The sequence below is a fragment of the Pollicipes pollicipes genome, unplaced genomic scaffold, assembly GCF_011947565.3.
Source record: "Pollicipes pollicipes isolate AB1234 unplaced genomic scaffold, Ppol_2.1 Scaffold_4881;HRSCAF=5763_pilon_pilon_pilon, whole genome shotgun sequence".
Taxonomy (NCBI): Eukaryota; Metazoa; Arthropoda; class Thecostraca; order Pollicipedomorpha; family Pollicipedidae; genus Pollicipes; species Pollicipes pollicipes.
Window position 1 is genome coordinate 6,687,969 of NW_023596576.1, and position 25,964 is coordinate 6,713,932.

Here is a 25,964-nt window from a genome sequence, read left to right on the forward strand (position 1 = left end):
TCAGACCCCAATCTAAAATGGTTCAGAAATTATAGGCCCAAAAACTATGGGAGCTTTCACGGAGTGCTAAACGCCCTAGTACGGCCCAGAGCCGGACGCGCGGCGGTGCCGGCGGGCCACTAGGGTTTTAACGGCGTCACAACATCTCGGGTGCATCTCAGTGCCATCATACCTGTCGCTGCAGATCTCTCCCAGACCCGACGTTGTGCGCAGTTTTCAATGCTGAATCTCCTAGCTGCGTCTGCCGATCTAACAACGGTAGGCCAGTGGCGAAAAATCGATTAATGCTCTGTTGTGTTTTTAGTCAGCTTTGTGGTAGCCGAAAACATTTAAAGATGTTTGTCCATGCATAAGACCATGGTTGCTCTATTTTGTTCCTGTTTGAAGTTAACAAGTCTGTGTCAATGTGTTCACGAAGAAGAAGATACATGTTTTACAGCGTTTCTTTCCAAAGTTTTGACTACATCAAGTGTTAATGCTGTATGTTAAGGGAAAATTCTCCCGCACTATTTTGTCTAAGCGGCGCCAAACATGAAACACTCAGTGCAATTGCGGTTAGTGTGTTACGAGCGCAGCCCCTGGATCAAGCCGCATGCGCTAAGACGTTGGCGCCGCAAGCTATCGTACACCAGGTTGGGAGCGCATGAGCTTCTAAACAACACTAGACGCGTAGACGGACGGGTGCCAGAGAAGGTGAAGTTGATAAGTGTAGGAGAATCCATCTTATTGCGCTCCAAAGCATTCCATACCAAGCCGTTTGTGTATAATCCTCAGTTTTAGTGATCTTTTTACTAACTACTAGCTAAACTTTTTCCTAAATATTGCTGGCATAAATGCTCCTTTATGCGCTCATTGTGACCTTGTTATAATTCGGCAACTGTCATATACAAACAGGTAGTTACTAGCAAATCAACTGTGAAACCATACACATTGTGATGCTGTTGTATTTGGGCAGATTTGAAATACTGACATTTCCCAGGTGTCACCAGCTCAGTTTACAAACCCAGTAGCCATTAATTTTGTGTATGCAATTGTGTATTTGGGTGACGCAAACTTAAATGTGACGAGAGTTGCCAGTGAGGTTACAGTCCAGTACATAGTAATATAATGCTCTTTAAAGAGGTCATTCTGTAAATGTTGTGTTCTTTAAGGCAAAAAATGGTCCATAAATGGAAAATAGACATTGTAGCATCTTACTTTTAACACAACACAGTACCTAACATACTTTGAGGGTTACAGCTCTCAAAGGGATCTTTCCTCACTTTATAAACACGACTGGTTGATTCCATTCGCACTGAGCATTGTGGGTATTTATCTCAACCATGGCCTATGGGGGTATTTGTCTTAACCCTGGCCTGGCCTGGCTAACATTCCTTATTGCATTAATAGGTTCAACATTGACATTAACTCAGCCACCTGTAGGCTATAATATGATTGCATTAAAGTGACATGGTTGGTATCAATACTTAAGGGTGTGCAAAAAAGCTGTCAAACTTCTGCATCATACTGCATCAGTATTTGCATGGGATGTAGAGGTTAAGATGACCATAGTTTTCAGTTTTCCATCATTTTAAGAGGAACCCATAATGATATGTGATAACAATTTACTTTTGCAGGTTAAATGAACTTCTCTTTCCCAAAAATCTGTACACCCCTGTACATCAGCATCCTCAAGTAAGACAGTTAGCTACTGAGTTTTAAAGGTGCACCCTGTGGTGAGACATCAGTCTGGATGAGCCATGGTGTTAAGGGACTGACAAGCTCCTCTTTTCAGTGCAATAAGTTGTTGAGAAGAATAGCAAGGTTACAGCATGAAAAAGGCTGGATTTTAGTTGATTACATTTACTTAAACACTGTGAATATTGTGAACCTGCTCAATTTTACAAGAGATCTGTCAAAAGAATTGACATGGACAGGGATAAGAAAATTGATGTTGGTTCATCTTCTGTAAGTATTTGTCAACTCTTCAACATTTTGGTACTATTCTGATCCTCAAGGTTGGAATGGTTTAGTGAGAAGCAGGTCTGATCAGGACTGCCTTAATGCTGAGTTCTGTTTGGCTGGCTGGCTGTATGCATGTCTGGCATTATCTTTCTGAGTTCAGGTGGCTAACTTCTATTCTGCTGTTGCAGCTGTGAACAATCTTTGCTTTGGCTCTGCATACAAATGATGTAAAGGGATGGAGAGGAGATTGAGGAGGGGATATAGTGCTGTCAGGATCAACAGAGAGCTATATCCATTGGTACATGATCATGATCATGAAACATTGGGCATGTGTGGGAGGGGACACTACTCCTTGTGCTATTTCCTAACATTGCTGGCAGTCCCTCACCATGGGCACTTGTCTCTGTGACCGCAGCTGGTGGACCTGAAGGCGGAGCTGCACCGCAAGCAACAGGAATCAAAGACGCTACGCAGCAGGCCGGAACGGCGCCAGCGGCCCGAGGGCAAGTCCAAGGTCTGGGCCAAGGTCAACGCGGGCGTGGAGCAGCGCGACCTGCGCGACAAGGAGCAGACGGCGGAGGAAGCCCGCGAGTTGGACCGGTCCAGGTGAGCCAGCCAGAGGCATCTGCGCGCTGCCCGCGCCGCCGCCGACGGCCGACGGCGGTACGGCCTCGGTTATAGCGGGGTAATGCACTGCCAGTCAGCCAGTCAGGCCAGATGCATGACACACGTATCGATCCACCGCCAGTCCGAGCTTTCTCATCGACTCACTCTTGTTTGCGAGGGTGCTGTGCGTAGGTATTGGTACGTGAGGTGGATCACGTGTCATCTTGCGCGTCCTCAATACATCGTACTTGTTTCAGGGTCCAACACGTTGCGCGTGATGTGAGACTGGTGTGATCCGGGCCCAGTTGGTTAGATGTGGGTTTCCCATCAGCCGAAGTATTTTGAAGCATGTGCATTGCTTTCCGTCGTAGTTTGGTATGATGTAAACATGCGAGGACGCAAGTGGGAGGTACCGTGATGTAGCCATAACTGAATCATCCAAAATAAGTAAGGTACTAAAGCGTTTTTTTTCCAGCTGAGGTCTTTAATGTCCATTAACAAAAGATGGAATCCGTATCGATGTCAACTACTGTTTTTTTTTTTCTAGCCCAGCGTAGGTGCACTCACAACCTATTGCGGTAGGTCAAACATCAAGTCCTCTTTCCTGAATACGAGAAGCTTGCAGTTGGCCTTTCAACTAGATTCTTTGCGAGTATGTTGTCTGCGATGATGGAGCGCCATACGTATTTCGCCAGAAACTAGAGACATGGTCATGCGACATATCCTCAGAAGTCTCGAGTGCCGTGCATTCATCCTGGACATTGCGGAAGGGTTCCGGTACCTAGCGTCATGGCGAAACATGGAAGCCACGTCATTTTGTCTGGCGCTTTAGGAGGAATGTTCGCACATTCCATATATGACGAGTTTTGCTGGCTTGTCCTATATATAAGTGACTTACAAATAGTAGACGCATTATTATTTCCACCATATCTGGGTATATGACACGGCTTAGAGCGTTTGCACCCGAACACACAGCTTTGAGAACCTGGCCCCGTCTGACAGGCTGGCAGACAGTGTCGTTATGTGAGAGGTGCGTCTACGTAGGAAAGATGCAATATTTTCTTTAACAACGCACCGTCACCAGCGTAGATGCAGAGATACCGGCCAGTTCCGACGCTGGTATCGGCTTCCAGTGCATCGAGCAATCAAGCAAGCTAGTCGACAGTGTCCGCAGGCAATCAGCGCTAACTCCCGATATGGAATTATTCCACGGAGCTTAAACTTAAGTGCACTTTGATTGCACCCTTGTATTCTAAGATGGGAGTGGGATGGTGGCTGAGCATGGAGTGGGCCTGTGGGGTCGCACCATCCCATTACCAACGTAAAGGGATTAAAACGTACAAACGGGCGCGAAGGAGTCGAGTCCAATATCCATCCACACTATCAGACTTATGTCTCCACCGCCGTGTCCGCATCCGTCAGGATTCATATGCCGTTGGAGGGTTGCCGTCCTGGCCTGTCCGCTTGCTTGAGGTGCATATATGGGTGACTGGCCGCCACATAACTTGATGTTGATGGGAGAAGAGGAGCAACAGCTTGTGTGTCCAAGGTACGCGACGAAGCTACGTGTCTGGGAAACCAGAGGTACGGGGTTCGATTCCTCGCGGTGCACGCCCTTCTTGCCAGGGTGAGAGGCAGGCGACGCCATATAGCGTCAGCAGCAGAGTGCGCAGTAAAGCCCCAATGACAATTTTTACGGCAATGGGAGGTTCTGGTTGCACTGAAACGTTCGTCTAATGTTAAATTCAAGGGTATCGACGCAAAAGGTTCCTGACCCCGACGTGATTTGAACACGCAACCTTCTGATCTGGAGTCAGACGCGCTACCGTTGCGCCACGGAGTCGGCGGGATGTCGCCGGTGTATAATGTATCCGTTCAAGCTAGCCCGTCGTGTTGCTTTGAGACCGTGTTACATCAATTTGGTATACATTATTTGGTTATGTGGGAAAACACTATAGGCTGACACTACGTTATGGCTCATCCAAGTCCAAAAACTGGACCCAAGTTGGCGATGCTCGAGTTGATCTTGTTTCAGTCTGATTTGATAGGACGCAACCCATGACCGCGACTTCCTCGGACTGGGGGGGGGGGGGGGCGACCCAGTGAGGCCTCAGCGACTCTCCTCCCTGTCTCCCCGTCTCAGAGAAAAATGGTGACATTGGGGGCGACCCAGTGAGGTCTCAGCGACTCTCCTCCCTGTCTCCCCGTCTCAGAGAAAAATGGTGACACTGGGAGTGCACGAAGCAGAAGAAAAAGTCGTCTGAAAGGGCGTTCAAATGCGCTCTAAGCTTTCTGTTTGGCAAATACACAAGTCTACCTAAAGCTTTTTAAGCAGGTGGAGAAAGAGGAAGTGTTTTGGACAGGCATAAGTTTACTGTATAATGATTACACCAGCATGCTGTTAATATCGACGACTAACTCGTTCCCATTTTGCGTCAGGTGTCCCATTTGCTTTATGGATGGGGATGTGATACTCAACTGTTATCAGCCATCAGACGCGTTGACAAACGTATCCTCAGGTGTTGGAGCAAATGTCAACTTTTATTTAAAATCGTCCTTGTTTAGACCGCGTTTTTGTGAAATCGCCAGCATTTTGTTCAACTTCCTGGCCCGAGGGGGTTGGTTGTCCCCACCTTGGTTACGTCCTTGACCAGCACTGTTTTGGCACGTTTTCGGCGGGGTCTTTGTGGGTCTACGTGACGATAAAGCGATGGATATAGCATACCTGGCTTCAACTTGTTGGCTTAGCCAGTCTACGTAGTCAGTACGGGGTCCGACGATCTACCCTCCCCCACATAGTATTCGTGCGTGGGGCGGATCCAGAGGGGGGGGGGGGGGAATTGATCAGTAATAAAGGCACCCATCTAGAGGCCGTCTTAGGGCGCTGAAGATACTCTTCCATGGCGGTTATAGATGTGGTGGTCGAGCTCATAAGCTGTGTTCCGCGAAGTGGTGTGCTTTCTCCGTAAGCACTAATGTTGCAGCCGAGTCCTGTGAGACCCCAGCGTGACTGCGTTTTTAGGGAGCTGTATCGACCAAGTTCCCTGCTCACCTTGTGCGTAGGAGGACCATGTGCTTCACGGTGGAAATTCCAGACATTTGTTCACCTACTATTAAAGTACAAGACGTTCGTGTATCGTGTTAAATCATTTCGAGAAATGTATGCGGGATTGATTAGGTGTCTGCCCTCCTTGACTGGCACTTTATGTTTTAGCCACCTAGATGGCGTTGGTTCTTCGTGTGGCTGAAGACGCAGTCATGTTGGGACCTCACAGAACTCGGTAACATCATAACGGCAGTTTTTTAGCTTAGCCGATCCCTGATTAATAAGCAGTATTTGTCGCCTGTGGTCGCGTATTGAACTGGCCTTGGGTGGAGGTTAGCAAGTAGTGTCACGCTTAAACTTTTGTGCTTGTGTTGACGTATATGTTTTAGTCTTTCGTCGGTAAACGTTTGAAATGATAACAACAAATGATATTTCGGGGCCAAAAGTGACAATTGAATTGAAGTGCTTCGAGTCCCACGCCACGAGCTAGGTTCTCCGTCTTTTCCTTAGAAGAGGCCCTGACACGATCCGAATGACACAGTTGGTGCAGGCCCTCGGTCGAAATTTTACTTGGGGGAGGCCCAGGGACGGATCTAGTCTGGAGGTTTTTTTTTGGGGGGGGGGGGGCAACCGTTCGTCGCCAGCTGGCTGGTGTGGGATCCGAGGTCCAGTGCATGGTGCCTCTCGCGAGTACCTAGAAGGGACACAATTCAAAACCGAAAAAAACACCGAAATGCTTTGGAATCTTAAACAGAAGCTAAAACAAAACAGTTAAAACAGTTCAAGTTAAAACAGACGGTAAGTAGCCGAATTTTTTTATGAAGTTATGGGAATGTTTTGAGGGACCAAATCATGCTCTCAGAGGTTTGGGGGGGGGGCCTGGCCCCGGGCCCCCCCCCCCCCCAGGATCCGCCTATGTGGGGAGGCAAATACCTAGTTTTCTCCGTACTCCTGCGAATTTGGACCAAGTTTCTTCGAAATCTTTCAGTATCTTTTGAAGGCCTCTAGCTCAGGAATCGGGGGGGGGGGGGGGTCGTGGTTTCTGTGTCCCCCCCCCCCCCGCCCGGATACGTCTCTGAGCTGGTGCGGGCCAGGGCAACGAAGATGCGTCGTAATGTGATACCTGGCCACGCAGGACCTGTGATGAGTATGCGGGGTCATTTTGGCCCGACCTTCCATCAGTGCACAGCGATTCGATTCCGTTGCTTCTGATTTCTAGCTTTAGGCTTAAGGGCTTTTTGTGTCAATTTCTGTAATGATTTTGAAAGTGTTTCGCCCTTGCATGGCTAAAAAGCATTGCCTAATTGGTGCAAGTCGGTATAGAGCCGAAAAACAAGCTTCTAACGAACTGTGTCTAAAGGTGTGTTTGTGATCAGCTCCAGCCTTAGTTCGTTGATTTCCCTTTATCTCGACCCCACAGTCCTGGGGCGCACGTTATCTACTCACTCGTGTTTACGGCAGAGGTGTAAAACTCCGTTTCGTTCTCCACCGCAGGATGGCGTTGGAGGCGAAAGCAAGTCTTTATGAAAAACTGCGCACGGGAACCGCGGCCCTGGAGGATGACGCCACAAACGAACGATTCCTCGTCAATTTCCAGCGGAAGGTGATCGATGACGTCACAGAGCGACGTCAGCACCGCGCAGCAGAGGAGAAGGAGACCACAGATCCCGAGTCCGTCACGCCAGACGACGAATGGTAATTTTCCGGAACGCACTCACCAGCGCCGCTTCGGCTGATGCGTATTAGCCGTGTTAAAGCATGATAACAGTTATATTCCACCCACCTAGAACATGCGAGTTATTGGAAAGTGGTGATGGCGTGCCATTAAATTGACTCATGTAAGTGGATTATCTTGAATATGAACAAAATATTGATGTGAAAAGATCAATAACCGAAAGTCCCACGCTTAATCTAAATGCAGCCCAAAACAAGGGAAACGTTCCACTTTAAGACTTCCGTAGTGTCGCCTTTTTCTAAATATTTGGGCTGAGTAATAACGGAAATTGCAGTAAAAAGGTGGAAAATGTTACAAAGATTTACACTGCAACAAAAACGCCAACTAGCGTTGTTTACATCCTTGACGATGTCGAGACGGAGCTTCGACTCAAAACAATGTTCACCTGCGCCACAAACAACGCTCACTCTGCGACGTATGCATGGTGAAAGATCGCATGAGGTGGCAGACACTGGGCGAACAACGTACAGGCCGAAGATAGCCACCAAGGGTGGACACTCGTGCGATGTGCTTCGTGCAATCTCGGACGATGAATCTCGCCCGTTTAGGTATGCCTTCATGGTGACGAATGTTTGTTAATTTGGCCATGTTTGGGAGACCTGTTTTATTGCAGCTACGCAAAATTTTGAGTGTCTTCTTCCGGTTTGATGGAATCCCTCTCATGTTTTCGTAGAGTGTGATCTCCCAAGAGAACTTCCAAAAGTAGTGCGCGTTGTGCCACGCCCCTGGTATGCTTCTGGCGAAGTTATATGCATGCTTCGATGGCACCCCTCCTCTTGAGGTTTTTCTCCTCAGGCGTTGGTTACGAGCTTTTAGAAAATCAGATGGTATGAACCGTTTTTATTGTGAAGGCGGACACGAAGGATACCTGAAAGATTAAGTGCTTTTCTGTTTAGGGACATATTTTAATGCGTAATGAGACTTCCTTTTTGCCCTTTTCATAATCTTGTACTCAGCTCTCATCGTTGCACTCAATCCAACCGAGCAAAATAGGGTTTGTGATGTATACAAAAGGAATTAAAGGAGTTATCGACTCGTTCCGTTTTTGTTGCGTAGTGCATCCTTCCCTCGTTGGTGAAAGGCCTAATTATAGTTTATTTTTGGTAAGAGGTGCTTAAGTGCGCAATAACCATTTCAAAGTCTGGGATTAAGGGGAGGAGATCGAAGTGAATCAGTACTGCAGCGATCTTGGGTCACTCTCGCACGAAGACCCCCCCCCCCGCGCACACACGCAAGAGACCGTAGCCAGGTGGTGTGGGTAACAGGGCGGGCTCCGAACCAGAACGAGTGGGGGCTGGTGGCTACATCACACTGCCGGTGAGCCGAGCTACAGCGTGCGTGCAGTATGAACCGGAGGCCGGTGGAGGAGGGCAGATGCAGTTCTGAAATGCGATCAGGTGTTAAATGTATGAGCTGCTCGGCTTGGGCGCAGAGTTCTCTGGCGAAGTTGACTCGACAAGGTCTTGAGCACCGAAGGCATCTTCTCAGAGCAGGTGTGTCCATAGCTTTCCTGGGCCCAAAATATGAAGAGTACGCGCAATATTGAATTTGACAAATCTTGTGGGATCCTGCCCCCGCCCCCCTCCACAACCACCAGTGTCCGTAGCCATGACCCCAATACTCCTTTGTCTTTGTCGCCTTTTCCTTTGTACCTCTGGCAAGTACGGCTGTTAGGACTCCGGTGCTAGATACAGAATTATCTTTGTTTTTTTCCGTAACTTGGTGGTTAAGACGAGATGCAGTGCCATCGTTGAAGCCACATCGTGGAAGAAGTCGCTGCACATCAATGCAGGATGTTTATTGTGTCACTTTCCTTTGCACAATTTCATGTCATTGTTGAGAAGGGATATGCGAGTGAACGATTTTCAATATGTTTGTTTTGCAGGGGTTGTGGTAAATCGCACGATTGAATGCATGGATGACACGGTTGCATGCATGCATAACATTGTTGAATGCATGCATAGCATTGCTAAGTGTGTGCATCGTATTGTCGAAAGCATGAATGGTGTCATGAAGAGCATGCATATGTACCATTCGCGTCTCTTTTAACGCCTGATTGGATGTTTTTTCGGCTCACGTTAGCCCACACGTGTGAATTAGTTCAGGTTTATCGGCCAAAATCTATCGAATGTTTGTTGCGTCGCATAGGCTGCGGACAAGCGTCACGTCCCGCTGCATGTGTCGCCCATGGCACGAGGCGCCGTTCTATGGATTTCGCGTCGGATAACAACACTGGTGCGCGGCTCCATGAAGCAGCAAGGTCAGAAACACACTACAGTCTTGATGTTGCAGAATGGTTGCTAATAGGCGGATGCGCCGTGGTAGGCATTGGATACGAATTGCTCACAACAGCAACCCAATTAACATTGTTCTGAGCAGGGGGCGTATGCGACGAGGGGGAAGGGCCACAAGGGTTGTGTCTCCATCAGGTCCCGATTGTTAGGCCCGGAGGGCCTGGTGGAGGTCTTATTAATCCTCGCGCTGCGATGCTTTTTCACCTTCGCCCTACCCTACGAGAAAAGGGCCTCAGAAGCACCCTAAGATATCGAAAACTAAGCAAGCTAGAGCCACGCAGAAAACGGGCTTGGAAAGTTCTCGTCAAACTGCATCAGGTATGTGTACCTGCGTGTGGTGAACGTGACCCTGAACACTTGAAACCGGACCGAATAGGCAAAATTAACAAATTATAGAACCCTCCTTTTATCTCAGGTGCCATTAAGGTCAAACTCGTATGACCCGCAAAAGGTCAACTGCGTTTACAAGGGTTTGACACAATTTGACCTCGGATAACTGGCGATCAAAAGAAGTAACCAGAACGATGGTAATGTACTTCACAGTGATAGACGGTGAGGAGTCTGTAAGACCTCTTTGGACTGCATTTCCTTCGATAAAGAAGCACTGCATGTCGCTTTTAAGCAAACTGTCGCCGGCATGCCTTCTAGAAGGAGGACACGTCGATGCGCCACTTAAACCCCAAAATTTACTACTACTGCTTATACTACTACTGCTTATCCTGCTACTGCGCATGGTACTACTGCTTATGCTACTATGCTTGCCCTACACTTTTGGGGCAAAAACACTGGCAAGTTGGACTTTTATCTGGAGGCTTATCGTCACTGTGTTTTAAAATGTTTAGCTGCGTTCTTTTGCAATGTCCAGGAACTTCACATATTCGGGTTTAAATCAAGCTTCAGACTGCAAGGCGCATGAAAGACTGCAAGGTACATGAAAGGCGCAGCAGAGAATGGTACAATTTGATAATGCGCAATCGTGCGCATTAAAGTGAAACTTATTGTGGGCTGGTCTGTTAATACTTGCCCGTTTATTACTTCTCGAAGAAGAGCTAGTCCACGTGGAACTAAAATGTCTTACAAAATACGACAGACATTCACTTCATGAACATTTACGAGCGCCCCAGGCGCGCACCAGCAAGTTAACTTGGGCATAGGTGGCGGGTTGAATACGACGCGCTCAGTGGGGGAGGGGGTTCATTCGACCCTCTGAGATAGACATACGTATGAACTCGCTTCTGTCAAGTTTTAAGATAGACTAGGTCAAGTTACCAATAAACTTTTAGGTCAAATAGGGTCAAACTCCAGATCGGTATCCGTAGTGCCTCCAGACCTCCTTATGCAACCGCCTTAACCCTAGATACTTGTTCTAGGAACCCTAGATACTTGTTCTAGGCAAAATTTTACTGGTGTTCATTTCAGGTCGTATCGGTCGGAACGACTGCGCCGCATTGGTCGGGAAAATGATTGATGGGGGTCGTTTTCGGTCAGTGACCTCTAACCCGGGAGAAGTTGAGATGAGATGTCCGTGGACGCCCCTGTGAGCAATAAATTTAAGAGTACCATCCAAAACTACCCCTTCAAGCACGTTTTCAGTGAAGAAGCAGCAGTGAAGGTTTTGACATCGGTCTGACCTTCATACTGATACAAGTTCAATGAAATTACTCGCAATTCTAACCTCGGCTGGCTAATTGTTTAGTAAACTTTCTCCGAGATGTATAGCTTCGTTTGACACGCCGTTGTCGCATCAGGTTGAGCGATTCCACAGACATGGTCTTTACTGACGGTCATGGCCTGACTTCGACCTGCCATAGGTCAGCGACCTGACATGTACGTGTAACTTCCAATACCTCGAAATCCGTTATTCAATTGTCTACAGCTATGCAAAGTTTGGTGCAGAGCCGGATGCTTAACTCCCCATAGAAACGTGTGCTCGTCGTATGTAGCTGTGCACCTACCAACGCTAGAAGGGCTACGCCGCACCGATCGGAAATCATTGTGGGAACCTTCGGAAGAGGAAGGGTCAAATTGATCCCTGACCAGAGTGCGTGTTAATTACAAATAGTCATGTGGAGGTCCCATTAGTAGCACACGCATTGTTTGCTCCGCAATTACAGTAAACTCATTTTCATCGTTGTTTTTACTGCACATTTTTAGGTATCTTATGGGAAAAGTTTGCTTTTAGTCTAAATCCCATACAAGTATTGGCCTATGTAACTCATTAATGCCATAGCAGAAAAGTTGGGTTGAGAAATGTGTTACGGCGCCAAATTGAGGCCGAAATTTGTGCGCACCGCTCGCATAACACAGAAAATCTTAACTGTAATAAAGCAGCACCTTTTGCGGAGGGATGGAGTGCTATAACCAAATCCAAGGACCAAAAGACAATTGGAGTAGGTTTTGCAATGTGGCCGGATAGTGCTGGACCCCAAACCTGGTAGCTGGATCCGTTAATGTAGCAGGGATGATTACCTCCCCATACCGATGTGTGCTTCCAGTATACAGCTATACTTGTACCAGCACTACAACCCTCACTTTCCTCGAAATAAAAAGCCATGGCGGCTCTCACCACAGATGAAATTCGTACCAGCTGAGCCGATAAACCATACAGTAGACTTATCGTTTCAAGGGCCATAAGGCGCGCAACGTTTTGTTAGGTTAAAGTGAAAGACTCCAGAATGCGGGGATGACCTAAGCCCTTCATGGCCAACTCGTGAAGGACTAACCCCTACAACCAAACTACGTGCCGCCTCTCATGATCGTCATGGAAGATCGCCTTGGACGCCCTAAGGCGGCCTCTAAATTTAAGTGCAGTGCAGGTGCCCCGCCTGCACTTGCCGATCCGAAGAGGCGCGTGCGTCCAGTCTCTGCTGCTTCCTGGGTCCACCCCTGCATGACTACTATGCTGCTTAAGTTAAAAACGTTTATGAATCATATAAAAATAGATACAGGTATTGTCTTTCATCAAAATAACGTGCGCTGCACATGGTGAGAAAAATGTGGGAATAGGTTGTTAGGTCTTTGGTCCGCCCCCCCCCCCCCCCCAAATGATTTACCAAAATTGATACCCCTGTTGATTTAGTTGGGGTTAGAGTAATTTCGTTCAGTTATGAACACTCCACGACAACGGGATGGAGGAGCGAAGTGAGTGATGGGTAAGGCCGCGTGTAGCTGGGAACAGCCCTTGCTACCGAGGCTGACCTGTACAGGGACCCTTCTTCTGGGTATGTGCGGGACGCTCGTGCAGAGTTCCAGCCAGGACAACGCTTGAACCGGCTCCTGGTTGACAGCCTCAGCTTGCCTGCCCTAGAGACGAAATGTTGCGACGATTCAGGACGAAGCGACGAGTGGTGTCAGCACTGTGGGTCCTGCACGTGTTTAGCTGGTCGGGGAACAATATACTACGGGGTGGGGGGGATGGGGGACGACGACTGCAGTTCAGACCAGCACATGTGATATGCCTGAGGTCGTTGCAATAAAAAATCGCCGAAACACCGCCGGACCGGGGTAATCGTCGCGGAGAGCATACGGCGGACAGGCACTGAATCATGGCGTGAAACGGTGGGCCGCCAGTAGGCTCTCCTACGCCACTTGCATTACCGCCGGCTTTTTTGGAGATTTAGTCCGCACGTTTTGAATGGGTGGATCAGGCGCACGCTCAGCAGCGCTCATTGTGTGAGCCCTGACCCTTACCATCCAATCGGAAAATTCCACGTCAACGGCAGACTTTGATTGCGAAAGTTTAATGTGCTGTAATGCTCGGCACTGTCCGTCTTGCCCTCTGGCGTCACCTGACTTGCCGTGGCCCTGACTATCGGTCGCAGGCCACCTCAGTCAAAGGCAAACAGCGAGCACCCAAGCGGCTTGAACCCACCCGGCCACGGGTGGATGGATTGGACGCCAGGTGCTGCAGTCGACTGAGCTGTCGGGACGGGACACCGAGTTGCGACTTTGTGGCGTCATAAAGTCGGCCGGCACTCGAGCAGCTGAGTAAAGTGGACCCTTATGTAGAGCGGGGGCAGTGCAGCGTGGCGCTGTAGCGGCGATGCAGCCCCCTTCATCACCCTCTGGAGTCCGCAAGCTCTTGTGCTGAGGTCATAGGCGTAGTTTTGCTAAATGGGTTGGGTGGAGAGGCTGAGCTGTGAGAAATGACGTAATCTGGCCCAAAAAGATGCCGACAAAAGTGCTCTTTCTCGGATTTGTTCCACTTTCTTCTCAACATTTGTGAGGGGGAGGGCTGGAGCTCGAGCTGGGCTGAGGTGCCGGCCCCCATCCCACGCCCAACTGAATAGGAAACTACTCCGACGTTTAGTCTGCTTTGACTTGTGGCTTCTGGTTCTCAACCAGATGCAAACGTAAGCGTAATTTGAACCATTTAAGGAAGTTATTATTCCATATATGACAGATGCGTTACATAACATCCAAGCGCAGAGAAGTGGACGCTCATTTCATATTTGTTGTTGCTGGCGGGAATGCGAGCAGAGTGTCTATGAGAAATGACGCATCAAGCGATGCCGATGCCTGTTCTGAAACTGAACGCATCGAACACATGCTGCGGTTGAAGGAGCGTTCCACACTTCTAAGGAGGTTTGCGCTGAAATGGTCATCTTGAGGATCATTCAGCGCAGTTTACAACCCGGCCCTTTTTAAAATCTAAACCTATCTACTCTCTGAGCTACACGCCCGTGAAGACGGGAAAACTATTTCGGGGGAAGTATTTCAAGGTTACCTTGGCCTTCATGCCGCTGTAATAATACCATTCAAATACTGTCATTCCATGAGCCTTACAGCGGCCAGTGCCAAGAAAATACAATGGCCGAGTCGTTCGTATCTGTCGTTCGTGAGCACCATTTCCAGATATAGTAGCCGTCAATTGGCTCTCAATCAAAGTTGTGCAAGGTTCGATGACGTCGTTAAACAGTGACGTATCGAGGAACATGCTGGCGTAACTGGGACATCGTGCTCTCTAGAGCAGTCTTTTCCACTTAAAAGTATGTCAATAGTTATATGTGAACGCGTTTCATCATATCTGATGCTTCCTTCAATAGCTTGAAATGTAAAACATTCCATTGAATAGTGTTTGCCGTGTAACGTGAGTACGTAGTGCAGCATAACTCATAGAATACCACGTCGAAGGTCACCTTTGCGTGACCTTGTCTCTTAAAGGAAGTTTTCCACATTCTTAGTGGGTTTTGAAGTAAAACAGCGATCTGGAAGTCCTTTCGGTGCTGTTCGTAATCCTGCCCTTCCTAATACCTAAGCCCCTATAGTTTCTGAGCTACATGCCCGCGAATATTGGGAAAGGTATATCGGGAGAGTATTTCAAAGTCACCTCGACATGCATTGTGTCACAATGACGTCATTCAACTCCTTCCATTCCATAAGCTATGTGGCAATCAAAGGCAGTCAAAACATAACTGTCGAGGAGTTCATATTTGGCGTTTGTGAGCGCGATTTCCAAATATAACGGCCGTCTTTTGGCTTTCAATCAATGCTGTGCAGCGTACGGTGCGCGGCACCACCCATTGGACGCCGCGGTGCTGGCCTTGGACCGGCGGGCATGCACCGGAGTACACGGGACTGCGGCGCACGTGGCCGGCCTGACGCGCCGCGGCGCCGACGTCGTGCATCTGCGGGCACGAGGCCGGCCTGCCCTGCCAGCTGCACCGGGACCAGTTAGGACCTGGCCTGTCGGTGCCCTGGCTGTGCCGGCCGGCCGGCCTGACCCACTCCCCCGGGCCCGCTGGACGTCCGGGCACAGCCAGCCCGCCGGCCTGGGTCACTGGCGGCACCCCACCCGTAACGTCACAGGACCCGGGGCGGTAGCCTCGGCAGCCCAACGTCACAACACACCCAGACCATTTCATTGCTGCGATCAATCGCCGTTGCTGACATGATCGCCATGTACGGCATGTAAGCGAGCACGTACGGACGTGGTAGGGACGGGGCCGCGGCGTTTTCTTGCCGGTAGCACCCGATAATATGCGAAATGCGCCGCTTTGAATCGTGTTCGGCTGGAGCGAACGTTGCACGCAGTACGATGTGGGCGTACACTACCCCGGGCCGCTGGAATTCATGGCATTCCAGAATACTTGGCTGCCCGGACGCTGCTCGCATGGGCGCGGGTACCTGAAGCTGGTACATGGCCACGTGCCCGTGACAGCAATAGTCTGGGCGCAAAATGACCGCGGATGTCGACACGCCCTTAAGCCCAAATAACAACAGGTGCGCTGTACACCTGCCCCGGTGTTAAAGGGAGGTGTTAAGGGGAGTGTCCGGCGTAAAATCGGTGTTAAAGAGAGCATCCCGCTTTTTTGCTCCTTTCACAGAACACGCGTCCAATTCGGCTGGCGATTTCTTGAAATTGTCAGTAGCTCAGAATCTCCATTTGAAGCAACCGCTCCGACGGGAGAAATGCCGTTAGAGTCCCTGCATATCACTATGGAAGTACTGGTTTTGTTGCGTTATGTAATGCGTGCGTTATGTCAATGTCATGTTGATGTCATGCGTTATTAAATGTATGTAATGGGCAATGTACTAACTAGCCAACATTCTTTTGCAAGAAATGCAAGGACGGCATGACAATTATTAATGGGAAAATGTATACAAATGTGAGGCCATTATCACCCGAGTTCAACGCAACGTCATGCTAGAGCTTTCATTTTTCCCTCACGTCATTGAGCACAATGGACCTTTTCGAAACGCGCTTTGGCTCTGGGGAACATTGTTTGCATTACGAACGTTCATTTCCACTGGCGACATTCTTACCCATAAGTGACCCAACGCATTCTGACCACAACACACAACACATGAGCTGTATGAACGGCGTAGTTGATGGGGCTTGCGGCTAGCTCTCTCTATCAGGCCAAACTGTGTGCCATTTTTGGACGAGATGGACGTGAAATCTTCGCATACAGTCGCACAGGTTTCGACGAATATCTCACTTGGAGGTCTTGTATACGCAAAGATCACCCTTTCCATAAATGACATCTGGAGTTGTAATGAATACAAAAGTGCAGTGCTGTTCTGAAAGGTGGACTGCGTGGTTTCCACTCGAATATTGCGTGGTATATCTTGATTTTTTCAGCGGCGCTGTCCGGTGGTAGCATAAGGCATAACCAACATTAAAGTTTCACCAGAGTATGTTTTGTGATATCCCCCAAAGGTGGCACGTTCCTGCATGTGTCGGTCGCCAGGCGTTAGGTTCACATCGGAGTCGGGTCACTCAGCGCCCCCGCTATAGGAGTCGGGTCACCCAGCGCCCCCGCTATAGGAGTCGGGTCACCCAGCGCCCCCGCTATAGGAGTCGGGTCACCCAGCGCCCCCGCTATAGGAGTCGGGTCACCCAGCGCCCCCGCTATAGGAGTCAGGCCACCAGGCGCCCCCGCTATAGGGGTCAGGTCACCAGTCGCCCCCCGCTATAGGAGTCAGTCACCGGGCGCCTCCGCCATAGGAGTCAGGTCACTGGGCGCCCCCGCTATAGGGGTCAGGTCACTGGGCGCCCTCGCTATAGGAGTCAGGTCACTGGGCGCCCCGCTATAGGATTCAGGTCACTGGGCGCCCCCGCTATAGGATTCAGGTCATTGGGCGCCCCCGCTACAGGAGTCAGGTCACCAGGCGCCCCCGCTATAGGGGTCAGGCCACCAGTCGCCCCCGCTATAGGAGTCGGCCACCGGGCGCCTCCGCTATAGGAGTCAGGTCACTGGGCGCCCCCGCTATAGGGGTCAGATCACTGGGCGCCCGCGCTATAGGAGTCAGGTCACTGGTCGCCCCCGCTATTGGGGTCAGATCACCGGGCGCCCCCGCTATATGATTCAGGTCACTGGGCGCCCCCGCTATAGGAGTCAGATCACCGGGCGCCCCCGCTATATGATTGAGGTCACAGGGCGCCCCCGCTATAGGAGTCAGGTCACCGGGCGCCCCCGCTATTGGGGTCAGGTCACCTGGCGCCCCCGCTATTGGGGTCAGGTCACTGGGCGCCCCGCTATAGGAGCCAGGTCACTGGGGCCCCGCTATAGGAGTCAGGTCACCGGGCGCCCCCGCTATAGGAGTCAGGTCACTGGGCGCCCCGCTATAGGAGTCAGGTCACTGGGGCCCCCGCTATAGCAGTCAGGTCACTGGGGCCCCCGCTATAGGAGTCAGGTCACTGGGGCCCCCGCTATAGGAGTCAGGTCACCGGGCGCCCCCGCTATAGCAGTCAGGTTAACGTGTCAGCTGTGTCCGAGCTCTGTCGCCTCCCGTAGAGGAAGTTGTCGCGAACGTGGAGTCCACCAGTGTCCACCGACGGTAGTTCAGCCCAGTGGACTGTCGTGGGCAGCATCAGTGAGGTCCTAATCGCGCGCCACCTCGTCATCCCCGGGACGGCGCGCTGCTGATGGCAGGTCCGTACCTCGCGAAGGATCGTGCCTGCTCTCTCCTGTCTCTCCTGAGTCAAGTAAGAGAACGCTGTTGACAGGTTCGGAAAATCTGGAGCGGCAGTTTGAAGTCTTCGCTTTCAGTTGATGATTCATCAGTCATTCTGATGGGGTTTTCAGGGATCATCGCATCTTAGCATTGCAGCTTCACAAATTAGGCTGTAGAGACCTCATCCCACTCGCGAACGCTTTTCAACGCCAGGTGGGATCGAATTGATTGCCTCTCGAAAACGTTGCAACGCTCGGCAAAGGCTGCGGGAGTGGCAGGGTGTGTATGACTGTGTTTGTTTGGCGTGGGTATTCTCGGAGCGCGCGGTGAACCTGCTGAAGAACGGGCACGTCCGTCTTTGTCGACCCCCCGCGCGTCTGTCCGCGCCGACCCCTGCGGGTCTGTCTGCGCCGACCCCGCGCGTCTGTCCTCGCCGACCCCGCGCCTACACCTGCAGGTTGGGCTACTGCTGCTGCCCGCGGTCTTGCCATCCGGGCGGGCCGATCACTGTGTCGAGCACCCGCCGCCAAACGCACCGTCGCGCTCCAAGCCGGAGGCGCGCACTGACGGCGCTGTGGCGATGGCTGCTCTCCAAAATTTGCTGGACTGCAGCGCTTGCTCCCATTGTTTGCGCGCGTGCGGTGCGCCACACGGGGCCCAATCGTGCCACATGTGTCGCTAGTGCTTTCTTTGGCCCCTGATTGGAGCTGTAAAGATTTTCTATCCACCAGTGTTCTCGAAAGAAAATGCTCGTGAACTGGCCTGCAATGTGGGTCTGCTTGATCCAAGCGAATCAAGAGCCCAGGTAGTCACTTACCTATTTGGCTTAGTGGTCTGTTTCACCAACTGACCTGCACTTAAGGGGTAATGGAACTGGCCATTTAATAATAGACGACGCGCGGGTCAGCCGGGGATAGTAATCACCATGACCGTGTGGGGCGCCGTACCGTTTCGCCGTCCATGCCAGCCAGACACCGCCGGACCGACGGAAATAGCTGCATAACCGCCCAGGGGGACGGCTATGTCCGACACGTGGTGGAATACTCGGGCCGGTATTTCGACGCTGCGGCCGTCTTGCCGTATCAGAGGCGTGACGCGCCGGTGCCGGTGCACGCGGCGAGGTCGATACCCACGCCGACGCCGGCGGCGTGGAGCTCACGGCCCTGCGGCCGGCCCCCTCCGCGCTGGGCGACCGGCCGCGCCGGGTCAGCCGGCGGACCGAGCCACGGAGCGAGAGCGAGTTTGGCAACTGAGCAGCAGGCTGCGCGGCTCGCCGTGGTGCGACTTTTCCGCGCGGACGGTCTGGAGCGGTGTCAAAAAAGGGCAATTTCTGGGGCCCTGAAAGGCACTGCCTGCCCCCCCCCCCCCCCCCAACAAGAAAGTGGGCTAAAAGTGGGTACTATTTGCCGACCAAAGGAAGTTTTTTTTGTACCCTCGCCACACTAAAAGTTACATTTACAGCCCACCAAAATTACGTAGTACTGATTGTTTTCTGGTGGACGCGGTCCTCATCATGCACCGTAAAATGCCGCTTTTTGGTTTAGTTACAGACAAACGGTACAGGATCATTCAGAGGGCTCCTCCCTGTAGCCCTGCACCCCTGTATCCCTGTAACCCTGTACCCCTGTACTCCTGTACCCCTGTACCCCTGTAACCCTGTACCCCTATAACCCTGTACCCCTACAGCCTCACCCCTGTATGCAATCTAAATGTTTGTTGCTGGCTGAAGATGTGCACAAACTTAGAAACAACCTCAAGTTCTGATTCGGAGCATAGCAGCTGTGGCGCAGATCAGGGGCGTCGGGGCGTGACGATGTTACAACCTAGAATGTTGTCGAGCCAATTCCAGCTTTAAGGGCTGCGCTGAGCTGCTCCGCATGGCCACTTTGTGAATGTCTGGCGGGTGTTCGATGTCGACCGGGCACAGCCATGTAGTGATAAGGCTGGCGGAAGCCCGCCGCGGGCAGCTCTCAACTCTGGCGGGCACAGCCGATGTAGTGATGGGGCTGGCGGAAGCCCGCCGCGGGCAGCTCTCAACTCTGGCGGGCACAGCCGATGTAGTGATGAGGCTGGCGGAAGCCCGCCGCGGGTGACGTCGGCCCGTCAGATCACGCAGACATGCCAGCCGATGTGCCCGCTGTGGCAGCGCTGAACACTAACGCGACGGGACCGACTCCGGTGCGCCGCGGCAGCTGACGCTCGTCTCCGTGTGGCCTGTCTGCGCAGGGTGGAGTTCACCGACTCTCTGGGTCGGTCCCGAACGGTGATGCGCCGGGATCTGGCCGAGTACCGACGGCGGGACCTCGGCAGGGACCCGGATGGTGACCCAGCGCAGGTGAGCTAGTGTCACTGACGGGGGACCTCAGCATAGGCCCAGCTGGCCACCTTTCCAGGTGAACTAGCGCCACTAGCGTGATGAAGAACAGGTCTTCGTAAAATCTTGCAGTGCTGTTACCTTTTCTTAAAATCTTCGTAAAATCTTGCAGTGCTGTTACCTTTTGATGCTTTGTTCGAGGGAACACGTGCGTCTACTGGAGGGCCTTAATGCAACATACAGCAATCGCCGACGCACGGGCACTCTTGGTATTCATGTAGTCAAGCCGGCGCCGGAGGAGAACCTTCGATTCAGGTTTGTCAAGTGTCGAGTTTGCGTCTTATCTAAATGATGCATGTGTGTGTCTGGTTACTGTCCGGCTTGAATCTACTGGGCTACCTTGTCGTTTGATGTCAGGGCATCGATCGAGACAAGAGCCAGACAAGTAGTGCCATATGGGTCTCGTCGCTCGTGCATTACCTGTGTTGCGAACGATCCCGGCGAGGATGATAATAATTTGTGTATTATGGCGCACCGACTGTGTTGGTGATATGGTGCCCGTAGATCCTGCAACGCTGTCGAACTCTGGCTCGGGCGCAGACATGCCAGCCATGGTCTCCGGTGTATGATACCAAACATTCCGTGGTATCTTACGGCAGTGTGCAGTGTGCAGTGTGCCTGTCCCCCGGGTCAGTCCTTTGTTCATTAATTTCCCTGGAGTGGCTCAGCTCTGTGTACCAGATAGATACATCTGTCCTCCAGCTCTGTCTGGTGAGTTGCCCTTGCGTGTTCCGTTAGTCCTTCACGTGCAACTCCCCCGGCATACTGCCGATGAGTTTTCCGTGTATCTGTTTGGTGCATCTGGTATGTGGGCCTTGGGAATTCACTCCACAGATTGTCCGTCGCCAGGCCACGCCTTCCCCGTGGTCGCCTCAGTGCTGCATGCTTGTGACGCGCGTTGGCCTGGTACCGTGAGTCTGTCTGCGAATTTCCCGTGGTCATTGCCGTGAGTCGGTCCTGTGAGTCCGCCGCTTCCGTGAGTTCGTCCCGTGAGTCGGTCCTGCGAGTCCGTCGCTTCCGTTAGTTCATCCCGTGAGTCGGTCCTGCGAGTCACCGCGTTCGTGAGTTCGTTCCGTGAGTCGGTCCTGCGAGTCCGCCGCCTCCATGAGTTCATCCCGTGAGTCAGTCCTGTGAGTCCGCTGCTTCCGTGAGTTCGTCTCATGAGTCAGTCCTGCGAGTCTGCCGCTTCCGTTAGTTCATCCCGTGAGTCGGTCCCGCGAATCATCGCTTCCGTGAGTTCGTCCCGTGAGTCGGTCCTGCGAGTCCGCCGCTTCCGTGAGTTCGTCCCGTGACTCGGTCCTGCGAGTCCGCCGCTTCCGTGAGTTCGTCCCGTGACTCGGTCCTGCGAGTCCGCCGCTTCCGTGAGTTCGTCCCGTGAGTCGGTCCTGCGAGTCCGCCGCTTCCGTGAGTTCGTCCCGTGACTCGGTCCTGCGAGTCCGCCGCTTCCGTGAGTTCGTCCCGTGACTCGGTCCTGCGAGTCCGCCGCTTCCGTGAGTTCGTCCCGTGAGTCGGTCCTGCGAGCCCGGTCTCCCATTGACGCACCGCTCTCCGCCAGACGCCCGAACTCGTGTCGGAGGACGCACGGCGAGAACAGCTGCGACAGCAATGGCAGCAGCAGGAGCTGGAGAACGCCTCAAAAACTGACATCCATTACCAGGATGTGCTCTTCAACGGTGAGTACCCACTTTTCTTTCGGAGGCGTCAATTTGAGGCCATTTGCTCGCTGAAAACGCGAAATGCGCCGGGAGTAGCATCGAGTTCTCTTGCAATAGTCCGTACCACCCTTCGGGCCGTGGACGACGTCACCTTGGCGTCACATCCTTAGACTCCTGACGTCTGAGCAGTGTCACTCGATACAATGAGCAAATGCTATTCACCGCACACCGGGGACGTCAGTATGACGTCATGCGTGCGCGCCGTGGTCGGAGCGCGTCTCATGAACCAGTGATGGCCACCGCTCCTTCGCTGGCCTTATACTGGCATCACCATCGCTCTGAGCGCGTCTCATGAACCAGTGATGGCCACCGCTCCCTCGCTGGCCTTATATTGGCATCACCATCGCTCTGAGCGCGTCTCATGAACCAGTGATGGCCACCGCTCCCTCGCTGGCCTTATATTGGCATCACCATCGCTCTGAGCGCGTCTCATGAACCAGTGATGGCCACCGCTCCCTCGCTGGCCTTATATTGGCATCACCATCTGCTCTGAGCGCGTCTCATGAACCAGTGATGGCCACCGCTCCCTCGCTGGCCTTATATTGGCATCACCATCGCTCTGAGCGCGTCTCATGAACCAGTGATGGCCACCGCTCCCTCGCTGGCCTTATATTGGCATCACCATCGCTCTGAGCGCGTCTCATGAACCAGTGATGGCCACCGCTCCCTCGCTGGCCTTATATTGGCATCACCATCGCTCTGAGCGCGTCTCATGAACCAGTGATGGCCACCGCTCCCTCGCTGGCCTTATATTGGCATCACCATCGCTCTGAGCGCGTCTCATGAACCAGTGATGGCCACCGCTCCCCTCGCTGGCCTTATATTGGCATCACCATCGCTCTGAGCGCGTCTCATGAACCAGTGATGGCCACCGCTCCCTCGCTGGCCTTATATTGGCATCACCATCGCTCTGAGCGCGTCTCATGAACCAGTGATGGCCACCGCTCCCTCGCTGGCCTTATATTGGCATCACCATCGCTCTGAGCGCGTCTCATGAACCAGTGATGGCCACCGCTCCCTCGCTGGCCTTATATTGGCATCACCATCGCTCTGAGCGCGTCTCATGAACCATGATGGCCACCGCTCCCTCGCTGGCCTTATATTGGCATCACCATCGCTCTGAGCGCGTCTCATGAACCAGTGATGGCCACCGCTCCCTCGCTGGCCTTATATTGGCATCACCATCGCTCTCGACTTGGCACGCGCCGCCGCGATGAACAGCAACGCTTCGAGATAGCGGTACTTGAACGTTTACAAGGCGTTCCTCCTCATGCGAATATTTGAAGGTCGAGAGGCGTTTTGTAATCCATCGCTAATCTTTGGCACGAAATGTATCAGACGGTATTCTTTGTCAGACTTCGTACAACAACGTAGTTTCAAGCGGGCTTTTCCCCTGGGTCGTTATGGTCGCCTTTCTGACCAGTTGCAAGACCGCCACATTCATGAAGTCGAGACCAAGCGAGTGCTGCTTCTTGTCAATGAGTCTTATTTTTATGTTATGTCAAATAGGCAATCGTTGCTTGGGGAAGAACAGAATGCATTGAAGCTTGTGTATTGTACGGAAAAAGCCGTATCTGCTCAGCGTGTGGTGTGATGCTTCAGTAGTGCACAAGACGCACGAGATGGATAGGAAACTTTGACGTCATGCTCATAGACTATCACATTAGCGAGGAAGTCGGATTAGCAACGATCAGATCAGATTAGCTTTAGTCAGATAAGCAACGCAAAATACCCATTGTTTGCCAGACCGATGTTTGTTTTACGTACCAGCTGCTCATTAACAGGCGACCAGATGTGCACGCTCGCACTGATCCGCGGCACAAATAACTTTATTTCAGCACTCGCAATACCAGTTAAGTGTGTGTGGATGCCACGTCACCCCCGACTGAGAAAGCGGAAAGCCACCCATGGTGAAATAACCCAGCAGGTCAAATGGGGTTGGGATGGAAGGATAAGTCCAGTTCGTTATTGGAGATGAATCCAGTTTAGCAGCCATGTCGTCATGTGTTTACGAAATTTAAGCGACCGTCTTTTATTCACCAATATGAAAATGAGTTCGTGACGTAGGTCCGTTAAATAATGTGCGACGTAACACGTCAATTTTCTAGTTAATCATGCTTTTAAACCGTTCTGTATTTATGCGTACATGCATATATTAATATATGTATATATATATATATATATATATATATATATATATATATATATATATAGTCAATATATTCATGGATATAGTTTTGTGACAAACGTGGGTGAAATGTTAAGTTCAAAATGTTTAAGTGTTGAAGTTTTGTTTAGAAACTCAGATGTCTTTTACTATGCCCAGTCATAAGTATGGGGTCTCTGGGTTCAAAGTCGTAGTGCATTTATCTATTGGTATTCGGACACCGAAGACAACTTATAAAAACGATATAGGCCTGCGATTTTTTTACGAACTTACCGCCTCTTGTGAGCATGGAAAATGCTGTTGCTGGCAGAGGGTAAGTTTGGGAACTTCACCCGCCGTAATGTCACATTTTGCTTGGTTTCACACCAAAAAGTTTAAAAAAGTCGACCATCATGGCTATTCCTTACTGAGCTGTTGATGTCATAGTGATATGAAATAATTTTTTTTGCAAAAGCGTAGGGGAGTCGCATGCACTTTCGTGTGCACTGATACAGAGAGGATATTTACATGCACAAAGCATTCAGATAAAATTTTGCAGACTTCCTTAATGCTTGTCTTTGCAGAATCGCCCTTTATCAGAGTTGCGTTGGGCATGGTAGTGTCCTTGTTCAAGCGTTTCCTGAGCACCTGCCGTGCTTCGGCATGGACATGATTAATGCCATTGGCATCGCCTCCTTTCCACTCCTCAGAAAACTTGCTTCCATCAAGTGTGTTGTCTTTTCTCGATGTTACTCCCATTCTGTGCGAGGATGTAGGTACCATCGGCGTGTGAAGTAATGCGTGAATCAGTCTGAGGTCAGGTCACGGCCAAGGTCAAAAGGACGCTTGGGCCGGGATATGCATGAGGAGACAGTTGACCTCGACCAAGCATGTCGCACACCATCATACCAATATGTACATAGCGGAATGCATGTGGTGAGTTGCTGTCCAATGCGTGCATGAAAGTTGCGAGGCGTTCTGCTCCGTGCAGAGTTCAGTTCTAGGCAACCATTCCCTGCATACGGACCTCATTGGTCCAAATGCACGACCAGCTAGGCTTCCTTTCGTTGCAAGAGTCTGTCGTCGTCCCGAATTTCTCGATCACATATAGGTGTCAGGACTCATTACTGAGGGTGGGCGCTGATCCCAGAAATCAATCCAAGCAAGATAATCAAGATACAGTCAACGCGAGCTCCAAAGCACGCCAGAGCTCCCGCAGTTCATTTAGACTGTCTGGGTGACGTTACTCTGTTTCCGTTGGTGCCTCTCAGCAGCATGAGGTAGGCCCAGGCTCATTCGCGCTAAGTTCGGCTACAGCTGTGTATGGAGACCGGACTTCACTAGGTTAACGTGGCGATTAAGCTGACTTCAAACTGAGCTTTTTGTCTTTCGTTCGCGTGTAGCTGTGAGCAAATTGTGTGTTAGTCATGTGACTGTTAGGAAGGAGAAACCGGGGCGATCGCGCCGACACAATCGGTTGGTGCAGATCACCAGATGAATCCGGGGTGGCGGTGCTCGCTGTTTGGGCCGCACTGAGATGTGTCTTGAGACAAGATCACGTGCAGCATGGTCAGGACCCAGCCAGAAAGGAAAAGGGTAGACGTGAGGCACGGACTGCTGTGAAAGCCACGGACATCTTTTGACGCGGGAAATGCGTGACGCAGGCGGCTTTGCCAAGTCGTCCGGGAAATGCCGTTTAGAACA

At 51.4% G+C, this 25,964-nt stretch overlaps 1 protein-coding gene and 1 non-coding gene across 2 annotated transcripts; one reads left to right on the forward strand and one right to left on the reverse strand.

The window, feature by feature from the left end:
* Positions 1-603: 603 nt before the first annotated feature.
* LOC119099698 (coiled-coil domain-containing protein 174) lies at positions 604-25,539 on the forward strand. The gene is made up of 7 exons (XM_037222763.1): positions 604-693; positions 1,775-1,947; positions 2,360-2,550; positions 7,091-7,291; positions 20,252-20,360; positions 21,955-22,072; positions 25,532-25,539. The coding sequence occupies exons 2-7, from the start codon at positions 1,909-1,911 to the stop codon at positions 25,537-25,539; spliced, it is 666 nt and encodes a 221-aa protein (XP_037078658.1). The 5' UTR covers positions 604-693; positions 1,775-1,908.
* On the reverse strand, positions 4,322-4,393 carry TRNAW-CCA (transfer RNA tryptophan (anticodon CCA)). The gene has a single exon. It is a non-coding gene; the product is annotated as a tRNA-Trp (tRNA).
* Positions 25,540-25,964: the final 425 nt, after the last annotated feature.

What these genes read in the sequence shown, in the direction of transcription:
- LOC119099698 (XM_037222763.1), top strand. Translation starts at nt 1,909, where the DNA reads ATGGACAGGGATAAGAAAATTGATGTTGGTTCATCTTCT. An exon ending in TTGATGTTGGTTCATCTTCT is followed by an intron (nt 1,948 to 2,359) that starts GTAAGTATTTGT and finishes CTGTGACCGCAG; the next exon opens with CTGGTGGACCTGAAGGCGGA. An exon ending in CGCGAGTTGGACCGGTCCAG is followed by an intron (nt 2,551 to 7,090) that starts GTGAGCCAGCCA and finishes TCTCCACCGCAG; the next exon opens with GATGGCGTTGGAGGCGAAAG.